Source organism: Perna viridis, chromosome 15 (assembly GCF_037379345.1).
Source record: "Perna viridis isolate PV_CMFRI_1.1 ecotype Kerala chromosome 15, ASM3737934v1, whole genome shotgun sequence".
NCBI classification, from domain to species: domain Eukaryota; kingdom Metazoa; phylum Mollusca; class Bivalvia; order Mytilida; family Mytilidae; genus Perna; species Perna viridis.
The window spans coordinates 19,129,082-19,143,578 of NC_142459.1; the positions used below are offsets into that span (position 1 = coordinate 19,129,082).

Genomic DNA, 14,497 nt, shown 5'->3' on the forward strand with positions numbered 1-14,497 from the left:
ATTTTAGTTACTTTATGTTCTTTGTTGTGTATGTCTGTTTTCCATGTCTGGTCTTTGTCCCTGGATTACATTCTTTTGATTACCGCTTTAACCTTGGTTCCCTTGATTACTATTTGACAACCTATCATTGATTGGATGTGAAAAAAATACTTAATAAAAAATGATGTTGTAAAGAACACACTCGACTATCATAAGGCAGTAAGTTTAAAGGAAGTAGACCTAGAGTAAATGACACAACTCATACAAATCATTGAAAGGTTTGTATTCAGGCTCTTTATATCAGTCTCATGTAAGCATCAAAGTAACTTGGATTGATTTCATGCAAATAGGATTGAATATGATTTGGTGAAATTAATATGATTCAAACAAATTTCAATTTTTCAATTCTTGATTTGAAGAGTTATGTCTCTTACCATAGGTATACCTCCTTAAGTGTAAGTCTGTAAGAGTTGACCGCATTGGTGGTCTGATGAAATCATGTCCCTCAAAAAAGAGAGGTCTCGGGTGAAATCTAACGGCAACTCTTACAAAACACTAAACTTGAATTACACTGCTTCTCTAGACTTTTTTTATCCAAAATCTTATTAAATGAATCCGATTTCTACAACATCAGTGAGAGTGCGATACATGTAGAAGTGATGCAAAGTGTAATGATTTATATCAACCAACTTTCTGGATTTAACTTTTAATTAATGATTATTAATGATATTTTTATTTCTAATTCTGGGAGAGTTTTATTGTTTTGAGCAGCAATCTTTCTAAACTTCATATAGAATGTGATTCATGCAAGTCAAAAGCCTACTAAATGCAGATTTATTTTTTGTTTGGAAACAGTTACTGATCACATGACCGGTATTAATTGTTCCCTTGGTTGTCGCGCTTTTGAGATAAAAATAATATAGAATTTACATGATATTGCACTTAGCAGGAGGTCTTATTCTTGATTTTGTTTTAATTTGATTGATTTAAGTTGGAATTAAACGTATGATTTTCTCAAAAGTATTGTGAACAAGAAAAAGTGAAATTACCGGTTTTTTTTGGCATGCATGAATCAGTTCCTGTCAGAATTTTTTTTGATAAAGACTGCTACGTCATTCTACAAAATTTAATAAATAGAAATACCTTTGTAGTCCCGAAAAGTACAAGACTCAACTCACCGCAAGACATTGAAGGGGGTCCGGCGGTGGAACTTTACCCTAAACATATACAATTATTTTTATGCAAAGTTTATGCAGAAATGAGAAAGGAACCCATCCATTTAGCAATTCCTTGGTCGGATCCCATCTTTTTTAAATTGCAAAAAAACCCACCCCTATGGTGAACATATGTTTCCTTTTTACATACTACTCGATGTACTGAAGACAAATTTCTTGGAAATAGTCAAACCCATAACATATACTAGATTTTGTAACCTTCAACAAAAGATGAATGAAAAAAATGTAGGGACATAAAAAAAACGCACGAAATGATGGATTATATCTGATGTAAAAATTAGCATGTATAAAACTGTTAGAAAAGATATATAGAAGTGTAAATTATATATTTAGATTACAATATAACTTTTTTTTTGTATTTCCATTATAAGTGTTTGTTGAAACCTATATCCTCTACCCTATATCACATATCCTATATCGCACCCCTTCACAGACCACACTTGAAGTATGGTTAAAATAAATGATACAATGAGCACGACATGTCATAATCCGTATCACTTACGGTATTAACCTTGGTGAGTCTCGGGTTGGTAGCGCATGCGATGCAAATTTTGACATGTAATATGCAGTATGTATAAAACATAAAATACTACGTTCGATTAAGTAAATTATCAATATCTACGTTTATATAATGGTAAAAAATCAAAACTATGAATATAAAATCACGGGAAAAATAAATAAAAAAAAACGAAACAGACTTGAATAGCCAATGGCGTACCAGTTATAATTCCCGCTTGTAAAGCGGGAAGCATATAGTGATCATGCTGTCCGTCCGTTCGTCCGTCTCCTCTTTGAATTCGCAACTCCTATGAAATCGCTGAATGGAATTTGATGAAACTTCTACAGGTTCTTTATTACAAAATGCTTTTAGGCACCTCTTATTTAGTTTTTTTTATCTAGATGCTTAAATCACTTCTCGGCCACTCTTTATGGTTTACTGGAAAGGAAAGCGGAGGGTATGACCCAGTGAGCTTTGCTCATAGTTTTTCCAGTTTAATATTATTACCTATCGTCATGAATTCGAAAAAATATATATATATGACATGGAGTTCACATTGCAATAAGTGTTTATGATTTATTGCCTACCAAATATAACGTTTTAAAGGAGTTATTTCTCTTGACATAAGAACTGACAATTAAATAATGACAATACAAACATCGTAAGAAAGGAAAAAGTTTCTCATATTCTAGAAATTTAATGATTCCCTTTTTCCGAGAATCCATTATTTTTTTTTATCCATAACTATCATTATGTTTATATTCGTATAAAGATATTGACAGACGACTATTGACCATACATTGTATAATTCCCAGGTCAATGCAATGAGATATCTATGAGTTTTCTTTACCGAACGATTAATGCGATCTTTGTTATGCCTAATGAATATACAGACAAAGACATGCATGCGGGTTTTAAAAACCACAACCATAGACAATAAGCCTAAAAATGATAAATTTATGAACCAGAAAACCACATTATAACCAATCTTTATACATGCCATTATTCAAAATACTAACCTTTAATTTGATTCAATTAAATTTCAATATGATACGATAATTTTTCTTTACCACAGTTTTCTACGTGCATAATTAGTATGTTATTGCAACATTTTATGAAGGTCAGTTTAATAAATTTCCTTTGACCCCAAACATTGCTATTTGAACTGTATATCAACATACCTCATATGTAGTGTCTGGTACTCCAAACAAATAGAAATGAAAAATGGTCTATAACTGACTACATTCTCTAGTGAAAGAATCTTAAACCTTAATTGATCAAATAGTGCATACATATATATAAATACTAATATCATTGAAATGTGCAAAACATGAAACGAAACACATAATAGAAAAAAGCGAGCTAAATAGGTCACCTATTATACGACAATCGAAGTACCAGAAAAAATCTTATAAATCATCTACTTAAGTTATAACAAAAGACATCTAATGAACAAGCAAGTTGTACTTCAACAAAGTTGCTTTAACCACAAGGCTTTCCATCAAAGGACAAAATATCCAACACATTTTGATTGAGCAGTGTGTACATTCATCATCTCTCGCTCAAAATGGTGGCAATATATAAACAATGTAAGGGAAATCTATCCAGCTTTCTAGGCGGCTCAACAACAGGTGAAGATGAATACCGTTATACTAGTCACCCTAGCTAGTATACTAGCGGTGGGATCTTCTCATGGTAAGAAAGAAATTCGCAGATAGAATTGAAAACGAGGTTACATTTTTAGCAATAATTTTTTGTTTTATTTCCCTAATTGATTACTGAATAATTACATTATTTTTCTGGTGAATTTTAAAGTGAGATTTAAACGTAGTTCCAAATATTTATATACAAGAATAATGTGATCAGTTTGAAAGTGTTATAACCTCTTTTTCAGATTCATTATGCACAATTGATATATCGGTACCCAATAAATAAGGAGTTATACAATCGGATTAATATTCGACAGTGAAGACAGAGTTTAAGATTCTTATATGATCAGTATTTACAATATTTTGTATCATCCAATTCTTTCTTCCACTTATTAGTCTGGTATTCCTGTTGTATTTACGAAGCTCTTGTTAGTCGTTTTCTTAACGACGACCTTCAGTATCACTGTTTGTATTTCTCAAAGATAAAATGCCACATTATTAGCTTTAAGTAGTAGGTTTACATTCGATTAGAAATGCAAAGCAGTATTTGAACTGTATAATAACTTTGCTTTGTCATGCCAAATAAAATCTGCTCTCTGGCTTCCTCAAGTTACAATTATACAATTAGTATAAAACTACGTTTAATACTTTTACATGCAATCGTTTAGAGCATCTTGTTTTGTAAATTGCTGATACACCGTTACATCAAATAACAGTTTTACTCTTTACTAAAAAAATATCTCATCGCCCATAGATTATTTGGTGATTTCCGGTTTTAAATAACTTTGCTCTTTTTTTCCTTAGACATTTAATGTAAACTTTGCTTTTAATATAATATTCATATTCGATAGTTAAAACTGGAATCATTACTTTAAAAAATGGTTTTTAATAAAATTTTCATTCATATGTTATGAAAGTTTACTTTTTAATTGATACAAAAAATCTAAATAGCTAAATTTATCAACACAGTTCTGGGTATACCCGTTACAGTTAATTTGATAATAAAATCTCAAGTAATTTGTAAAGCTTTTTATCCATGATGACAATTGTTTAAAATCTAAAGTGCCAACTTTGGTCGTAGGTGATTTTCCTTCTAAAATCATACAGGTGTCTTTTCATCATCGGTCATTGGTTGGCCAAGGGGACCATTTTCTAATCCAAATCGCCTGTAAAGTCGCTGAATGAAATTCAGTAGAACTTTCACGCATTTTTTTATCACATGATCCCATCATGCCTCTCTTGTTTTCTGTTTTCTTATGAATGATAATTCTGGTCCTATTTGGTATTGTAAATCAGTCTGAATATGGTTCAGATTTTTTCATAGTTGATCGACGTTCAACCAACTTAATTCACTACTGATATGAGATATTTAAACTGACATTAGATAAAACTGTTTCTGTTTCTATAGTAAACAAAAGTGCATACCACAAAAATTACCTGTAATGTAGCACTCAACACAAGAACCATGCAAAATGTGATTCATGGTTGGAAAGCCTACATATTTTTATTTTTGATATTTTGTTTAAAATGTCAAAGTAAACATAAAGTAACATTTGGTTTGTTTTACAACCCATATTCAAAGGAGATAAAAATCATATAGAATGTACTGTAGAATTCAAAATTATGGGAGACAACTCTGAAAATTACATTTAAATACAATCAAAACTATTAGATTTTCTATGTTGATTATCTCCTTAAGACAGACAGATTGGAATTAATAAGTATACATTTCATCATATAGACCTATAACGCAGCTTTATAACAAAAATAAAAATATGTAGCTTTGTAGGTGAATCACATTTTACAGAATTTGCATGATTCTTACAAAGACTACTACTTAATATCTGTATAACCAGACTTTAACATTTTTGCAAAAAATGTCGGCAATTGTAATGGATTCAAACAAAAAATATTTCTGTTGCACAAAAATACCTTATATGATTCTTCGGAAGACGCATGTCTGATTCATGTGATCTATCAATGTTTTAGATGCTTTTTTTCAACCAACCATCATATATTATGTATATGTAAAAAGTTTTAACAACATTTGATTTTAGTAGAAATGTTGAATAATATTATAATACCAATAAAACGGATAAAAATAATGAAAGTGAGGCCTAATTTTTCGGCCTTACGGCCTTCGTAAAGAGTAAAATGTTTTAAATGGGGAAGTTGCAATGTGCCTTTTGTTCACTTATTTATTATTCTTAAAAATATTATCCTTATTTTCACCCGATTCAAGGGACGATGAAAATAAGGTAAACATTACAATGTATACGCGTCAATGTTTTGTGGTTTTATAAAAAAAAATGCAATTTGGACCCTTTGGCATTTTTTCTTTCAAGCATTCGTATCAACATTTCTGTTTTAAAACAGCATCCATTGATACCGGTTTTCTTTGTAAATCATGGATTTCTGACAGTAGAGAGGTAAAATTGACAAACTGCACTTACGTCATTTACGTCATAATTTTATGTTTTGTTCATTTTTTATTGTTTTGTATTACAGTTTTGAAGTGTGTGTGCCGACCAACAGGGTGTAAGCATGATGAAAAGATGGTATCCCGACTTTGCAAAAATCCAAAATTTCCAAGAACCTTTAATACTTGCTGTAGCCGTTATAATCCATATCAAGTACTTGGACCGTATGGCGATGCTCATAGATATGATGGTCCCATGATAGACCTGAGAAGCCAAAATTCTTATCCCATACCTAAACAAGCCGGAAAGAGAAGACGAAGGATAAAACTTCGTTTACCCAAAACGCCAGTGGCGGGAGGAATAAAATTGAGATTTTTGACCCAATCGCAACGAAATAGGTTACAAAAGAACGAAGCTGTTCCCCGTTCAGTGGCGGTTTCTCGACGCAAACCTACAGGCAGAAAAAGACCAGCTTTTATCCGACGTCGAATTATTTCAAAGGGACCAAGTCTTCTGACCAAACGATTTAAATCTCGTTTTGACCAACCAGTCATTGTAGAATCGGCACCAACGGTACAAACTGCTCCGTCAATTGAGCCAACTATGGGACCCACTGATGTAACTCAACAGGATGCTGACAACGGATCAGCATCGTCTACTACTGCTGACTTTGGTAATGGACCAGCTGAACCTACTCCAACAGGCACTGGTAATGGACCATCTGATCCAACTCCAGCAAACGGCCCATGGGACCCAACACCAGCTGCCGATAGCAATGGACCATCTGATCTAACTCCGGCAAACGGCCCATCGGACCCAACACCAGCTGCCGATAGCAATGGACCATCTGATCCAACTCCGGCAAACGGCCCATGGGACCCAACACCAGCTGCCGATAGCAATGGACCATCTGATCCAACTCCGGCAAACGGCCCATCGGACCCAACACCAGTTGCCGATAGCAATGGACCATCTGACCCAATTCTAGCAGCCGATATAAATGGACCAACTGATGCAACGACGGCTGATAGTAATGGTTCATCTGAAGACGGAAATGGTGATGACGAAGGTCCACCTAAGGAAGATCCAACACCTGCAGCCGACAGCACCGAACCATCTGATCCAACACCTGCTGCTGGTGCAAATGGACCATCTGATCCAACACCTGCTGCTGGTGCAGGTGGACCATCTGATCCAACCCCGAACGGTGACAACGGTCCAACTGATCCAACTCCAGCTGATGATGAAGATCCATCTGGGGAAGATCCAACCCCTAAAGCGGACAGCACCGAACCATCTGATCCAACACCTGCTGCTGATGCAGTTGGACCAACTGATCCAACCCCGAAAGGTGACAGCAACGGTCCAACTGATCCAACTCCGGCTGATCTAGATCAAATGGAATTGATGAAGCTCCAATCACAAACTCAACTTCAAATGATGCAAATTATGCTTGAAATGGTAAAACAAACTAAAATGTCTGCTCAATCTGATACATCAGAAACAAAAAAATCAAAGGCACCAAAATCAAGGAAAGTTCCAGATGCTACCGAGCCAACAAAGACATCAGATGCAACTGGTCCAACAAAATCAACTGAAACAACTGCTCAAACAGAATCGACTGAAACCTCTGCTCCAACAGAAGCTTCAGAAACCCAGGCAACAGAGGAACCGTCAACAGAAGTATCTGACCCCATATCTGAACCAAGCCAAACAGAACCATCAGCAGAACCAACACCCACTGAAGCCGAATCAGCAGATGAATCAACATCAGCATCTACAGCAGCTTCTACTGACAAAACAGAAACATCCACAGACCCACGCTCATCAGATGGACCAGACCCAACCGAAAAAACTACAACCACTGAATCCGAATCATCAGATCCTACTCCAACTACCGACGAAATTAGCAAGTTAGCAGGAGGTATAAAAACGGAAATGATGAAGATGTTAATGCAAGTAATGGGTGAAGTGAATAAAATAATGAAAATTGAGGATGAAATGCCAACTGCTTCGTCATCTGCTACACAAGATGAAAAACCAAATGGTGATTCAACTATCACGCCACGGACCACAGACCCAACTTCCGAATCTGATGCTGAAAGTCCTTCGAAAGCTCCGGGAGAAGATGAAGTCACTGAAAAACCCACAACTACACCAGAACCAGAGGAATCAACAACATCATTAGAAGAAGACTCCACCACTGCAGAAGAACCTAAATCATCACCAGATACAGAAGAGCCTACCACAACTCCAACACCTACAGAACCTTCTACTACAGCAGGAACAGGAGCTGCAACAGATGACAAGCTGAAACCTACAATGCCATCTCATGGAATCGTGCTTAAAATGGTTGCTTTACAATCAGAGACACAGCAAATGTTAATGAAAATGATGGAAAAAATATTGTCAGCTGAGGATACTAAATCACCTGAACCATCACCCTCAGCAGATGTTTCTGAAGCTGCAACTGAAGCAAGTGAAGCACCGACAGAACCTACAGCTCCAGGAACTACATCATCTTCAGATGTAGAGACCACGTCCGCATCTGAAGAGACAGAACCTGCATCTGGACCCGAAGAGCCAGAACCCACTACAACATCTAAGGAGACAGAACCAACTACATCTGAAAAACCAGAAACAACTACAGCTTTTACAGAGCAAGAAACTACCACTGCATCAGAACAAGAACCTAAACCTACAACTACTGCAGCACCTTTAGCTGATGCCAAAAGAGATGATAACAGCATCATGATGATGCTGCAGCAACAAACGCAATTAATGTTATTACAGATGATGAAAGATCTAAGAAAGCCCGATGAACCGGTGGAGTCCGAAAGTGCACCAGAAGCACCAACTGAAGCTCCTACGGAAACCCCAACAGAAGCACCAACAGAAGCCCCAACAGAAGCCCCAACTAAAGCACCAACTGAAGCACCAACTGAAGCTCCCACTGAAGCACAAACTGAAGCTCCCACTGAAGCACAAACTGAAGCACCTACTGAAGCTCCTACGGAAGCACCAACTGAAGCTCCAACTCCAGCACCAACTTCCCCTATAGTTGAAGCTCAAGCAGACAAAGAGGAATCAGTTCCTCCTCCAGCAGAAACATCCCCATCTGCAGATGATTTAAGAAATATTGTTGCAGACACACTTAAGGAGATGCTTGGTGGCAATGCCGCTGCTGAAATACTTCGGGTCCCAACCATGAGTCCTGGCCAAATGGAGAGACAACAGCAGTTCTTAAGGAATGCTAGGCAAAGATTTGTCCCTCCAACACGAAGGTTTCCTGATCCATATGGCTATGATGATTTTCCAGCTTTTGGTAGAGGTAAACCATATGGTCAAAAACAGAAGCTGATTTATTTCGACATTTAAGCAGTTTCACGAAAAAATTGAGGTGAGAGTAATCATTTTAAATTAATATTCGAATGTCAATATTGCACTATTTATAACTTTGGTATTTTTATTCTGTCATGTATTCAATTGCCAACAATAATTATAAATATTGAAAGTTGCAATTTTGTTCTTTAGTGTACAATACTTTTTTTAAACCTCCTTGACATATTCAGGTAAAGAAAATGGTTTAAATAAGAACAAATACATAATGTGTATTTGATAGGTTATAATTTCAATTACTTTTAAACTATGGCCGAGATATTGTAGTCATATGTTTAATTGTAATTTCGTTGTCTGGTTGTTGAAGTAGACAGGTGTCCGTTCGAAACAAGTTCAAGTCATAATAAATGTTACATGAATGTCAAACAATTGCCACTGTGGCGAAATCAGTCAATAAATAGAAAAAAAATTGAATAAAAAAAAAACTTTTTTTTTTTTAAACCTAACCATTATTTTATACAAGGTTGTCTTTGTTTAAGGATTAAGTATGATTCTAAAGTTAGTGTTTATGTCACAATTTTTTTCCTAAAAGGCTTGAATGGCATAACGTTATCAAAATTATATCTACAAAGTAAAATTCGTTTTGGAATATGATTTAGATACTCCATCCGCGTCTTATTCTCCAATTTTACCCACTGTTTTACATACAATAAACCGACAGAAAGGGAAATAACTGCAGACATAAGCTTATTTAGTATTAGCCTTGATGACCCAGACTCTATCCTTAACCAGTTTATAACATGGGCTCACTTTTTCTAACAAACCTCAATGACAGGACTATTATCTGAATGTTTAAGAATATTTCGAGCGATATATGATCCCTTTTATCTATTAAAACAATCACACCCAAAAATGATGACAAGATATGAAACACCTGCGGTCTATCTAACGTAAGGCTCATTTTGATTAAAACCCGTCTCATTTTTACTTTGTGATTGGCTCACACGTCAGAATTTGTGTCCGTGTGTGGTTGCAAGCCTGAGGGCTGCTGCTTCCGTGAGGTTGCACAATAAAGATCTGTCAGCATGTTGGTCTAATACAAAGCGGGGTCTGTTCGATTGTCAATTTTTCTTGTCCGGAAATGAACAAAATATTTTCCATAGGACTTTAACCGTAATCATTAGTTAATCAATCAATCACATTTCTACGAGTATTGATATTGTTTTTTTTTAATTTTGTTTCAGAAGTTCCACTGAGTAGCATAGAGGAATACCGCCTGTTGTTGAAGTTTTTATTGTATAATAAATGTGGTTTTAATATTTATATCTATTACTGTAAACAGTGTTTCTTTTTATTTTACACAATTAATTTTCGGAGTGCATTATTTTGTAAAAATATGGGAAAAATAATTTCGTAAAACAAACAAAAAAGAAAGAATAGATAATCTGAAGTCTGAAAGGGAAACTGGAGCAACATTATTATTATGATTTGTGTACACGTTAATCAATAAAACCAAATGTAAAAGGAAGAACAAAAAGCACAATGAATAATATAGATTTTTATGCATATAAACAGATGTGTAAATAAATTGTGACATACCCGAAATCATACAATATACTGCGACTTTGACATCCGTAGACAATCTGGATTTCCCCGAGACTTATCAAGTTGCCTGCCATAACAGTGGGGACACATATTTTGGCGAGCTTTTAAGTGGGGAAACTAGATCGTAGATGGTAGGTTTGTCAAAGTCGCAGTAGCTTCACCTTTGAATCAAGCAATTGTAGAAATATGGAGTTTCAATGTTCAGTTCCTTGTTTTCATTCGCATAGAAGTATTTGATGGTGATACCTGTGTGTTCATTTATAAAATTCATTTTTAAGTGCTTGCGGAGCACTAAAAGTATTGTTTGCAATTTTATCTGAAAACAAATAGTTGAAACGATTCAACCACAAATCTGGGATCACTATTTTCGTATTATACACTTATTGGGCTGCATATTTGATAGTGGGCGCAAACATTGAGATTTATGCATCTAAAAGCCGACAAACTCATTTTAACTTCTCGTTTAGAACCGGTTACAGACAATATTACTAGTTTCTATAAAAAGCCACATCATATTTTCTGTTTACTTACGCATTTTAAATAAAATATTAAAAATAAAAAATGTGTAGGCTTTTCAACCGTGTATCACACTTTTGCATGATTTTAGCTCGAGAGCTACTTAATACGGCGGATAAATATATTATATATGTATATTGTTTGCCAAAATACAGATTGTTTGTTTAATGGGGTTTAACGCCCGAGCAGCAATATTTGAGCTATATTCAGGCGATGAACATGAAGTGGATGATAAAATCCAAAATACAGATTTGTATACATGATTTGTATACATGAACGACTATATGTAAAATATGACCTGAAACATGAATTTAGAAAGAAAACGCATTGTTTGATTGGTGGGGATTTCTGCACCTGGAATCACCTCTGCTATTTGCAGTATCTGCATTTTATATGGATTGGAACTTAATTGCATGTACAAAGTTTGAAAAATATTTCCCGATAAAATAACATATATCTTGTTTTGCTTAAATTTAAAGTGCTTCTCCGACTAAGAATCAGGCAAAATTAATACCTGATAATCTCCAGAAATATATATCAAAGTGTTTGTAAAATTTGCCTTTTTAAAATATTGATAGGTCAAATATAGTTCAAATGCACTATGAGAATAAATGGCGGGAAAACTTTACCGCACTTATTCCTTGCATAGGCAGTCAAGAATTATCTACATCACAGATGTTTCAGGACAAATTAAAATATCTTTTCAATTGTTTTTTAGATATATTAAATTTTGGAGGCAAAAAAAACATATTAAGAATCATGTTGTGCCACCAATTGCCTGACTCTTACACAGAGTGGTACTTTGTATTGTATTTGTTATAAATAAAAAGAAACATAAGCTCTTTTCAGCGACACACATTTGGTTTCTTTCTTACAAATCGCCGCAAGCAGGACTTTCTAAAAACTTGGACAATATTTATATCACTGTCGTTTGACAATGAAATTGCACCGTAGGAGGGTTTTTAAGAACTTGAATAATAGAGTATAAAAGAATAGATATACGGTAAAACACATGAATGAATTCTGACATGTTAAACCACACTACGACAACGTCTGTGATCAATGATTAATTGATTGTTGGAGTTTAACGTCCGAGCAGCAATATTTCAGCTATATTCAGACGATGAACATGAAACGGATGATAAAATGAACATGAAATGATGATGAAATAAAAAACGGGATGGGACACAAGGACAGTAGGGTCGACAAATTTTGATTGCCACTAGAAAAAGGGAGGGATGGGTAAGGTCGGGCAATTTAGCCTTCTGTGGCGGAGCGCAAAGGTTCCTACTCCTATCGAATACCACAGCAGGGTTCTTTAACGTGCGAGGAACGTGGCATCTTTCCCAACACGGTGCACCACTATGGTTTGCGGTCAGGTTTTCCGTATTATAGCCTGACAACCCCAGCATGTAACACGCCAGGGGTACCCCATTCCACCACCTGGGGCACACATCCCAGTTGCTCTGTGGGCAGAGCGCCTAGCCCCCGGCTAAGTTTCTGAGCACTATTTAGTCGCCTTATATGACAAGCTTAGCGCTGCTGCAGGCCTATTCTTTTGACACCCGGACCTGCACGGGGCTCTGTGATCAAAGATGGTTAATATACAAATAAAATATAACATAATAAAACGACTTTTGTAAACAACTGAAGTTAGAGAAAATTATAAAAATATTGAATGGATTAATATTAAATAAAACAAAATATGGTCTTAAAAGATTTGGTAATGTAAATGTGTTGTAGATTATTTTAGAAAATACGAACAAAGTAGAACACAAAGTATATGGTAATTAGTTTAAAAAACCTGGCGTCGATTTCACAAAAAGTCGTAAGTGTAAAGTTGATCGTAAGTAATGACGTCACAATCTAAAATAGCATTATGACGTCATAATTTACGGTCAATTTCACACTTACGATTTTTTTGTGAAATCGACGCCTGTGCTGCAAATATAGTTCTTCACTTACTGACATTAAAATTTGTATATGTAAATGTAATAGATTTAGGCACGACCCAGGTTTTTTCCTGATTGTATGACTTATGATGGTCTCAGCCTTGCATGGGAAGAATAGGGATTGATATCACATACGATGATGATATAACTTTTTGAAGGTTTAAACTGTTCTGGAGCTGGTATGTCAGTGAACTGCTACTAGTCCTTTGTGCAGTTTGTAATGTATAATCAGTTTCTTCTGTAGGAGAGAACCTCGTAAGTGTGATTCACTTTTGTTCAATCCCTTTTGTTTATATGCAAATAAAATATGTTTAAACTAATCAGTTTCTTTATTTCTTTTTAACGAGGGACTCAAGACCTTTTTAAATTAATTTTAGGTGTTTAAATTTTATAATATATTTTTTCCAAATTTGTCAGTTTTAAAGAGGGACGATTGTGATTACGCCAAAGTACTTTAACCCGCCGCATTTTTTTCGCTTGTCCTTAGTCAGGAATTTCTGGCCTCTGTATGATTTATTACATATAAACCTTCAGTTTACTTTTATGCTTCTGGAATACATGGGGACAACTACTGGTATTTCGCTGAACATGTGTATAATGTTCTGGCGCCAGCTGCTACGTGGTGTGAGGATTTCCTCATCGTTCATTGACGACCAATGGATGGCCTTGAGTTCACGTTTTTCACCCCGGTGTTGTTATTTCTTTCACATATTCACCATGCCCATTTTTGTTATATAGACATATGCAAACTAAAATTAATTAGTTTTTTTGTTGTTTTACCTAATTGAAATCCCTTTTTATCAGAAAGAACAATAACGTCAATGTATATTTACCGTGATTATTTGTTTTTGCCTTTTGAAGACAGAGGCAATAATTGGGTTTTTCGGAGCATTTGAAAAGTTTGGGTTTATCTATTTAACTGTTTATGTTAAATCCAGTAAGCATTAACATGGTAAGATTACACACCCCGTTTGTTGCGGAGGTTGAGTTACTCATTTACTTCTGTTTCTTTGTACGTGCGATTTGGTTATGTCTTTTTCTTTGTTATGTGTTTCTGTTTTCTTTATCAGGTATTTATCCTTGGAATATTTTCTTTTGATTTCCGTCCACATCATGGTTTCCTTGGTTACTCTCATACAATTTGTCAATAAATTAGCTACTGTGCCTCTCTCTCCTGATTAAAGAGCACAAACAGTAGATAACATGATACGACAAAAGCCACGTGTCATATTTTATTGAAATTTTGGTATTAAAAGTCTAAAAGTGATATGGCTCTAGTATTTCAAATTCAAGATGAAACCAT

General features: G+C 35.2%; 1 protein-coding gene across 1 annotated transcript; it reads left to right on the top strand.

Moving 5' to 3' along the window:
- The first annotated feature begins 3,315 nt into the window (after positions 1-3,315).
- Positions 3,316-10,440, top strand: LOC148597343 (uncharacterized). The gene is made up of 3 exons (XM_088563988.1): positions 3,316-3,408; positions 5,871-9,182; positions 10,366-10,440. The coding sequence occupies exons 1-2, from the start codon at positions 3,351-3,353 to the stop codon at positions 9,158-9,160; spliced, it is 3,348 nt and encodes a 1,115-aa protein (XP_088420114.1). The 5' UTR covers positions 3,316-3,350; the 3' UTR covers positions 9,161-9,182; positions 10,366-10,440.
- The last annotated feature ends 4,057 nt before the right edge of the window (positions 10,441-14,497 follow it).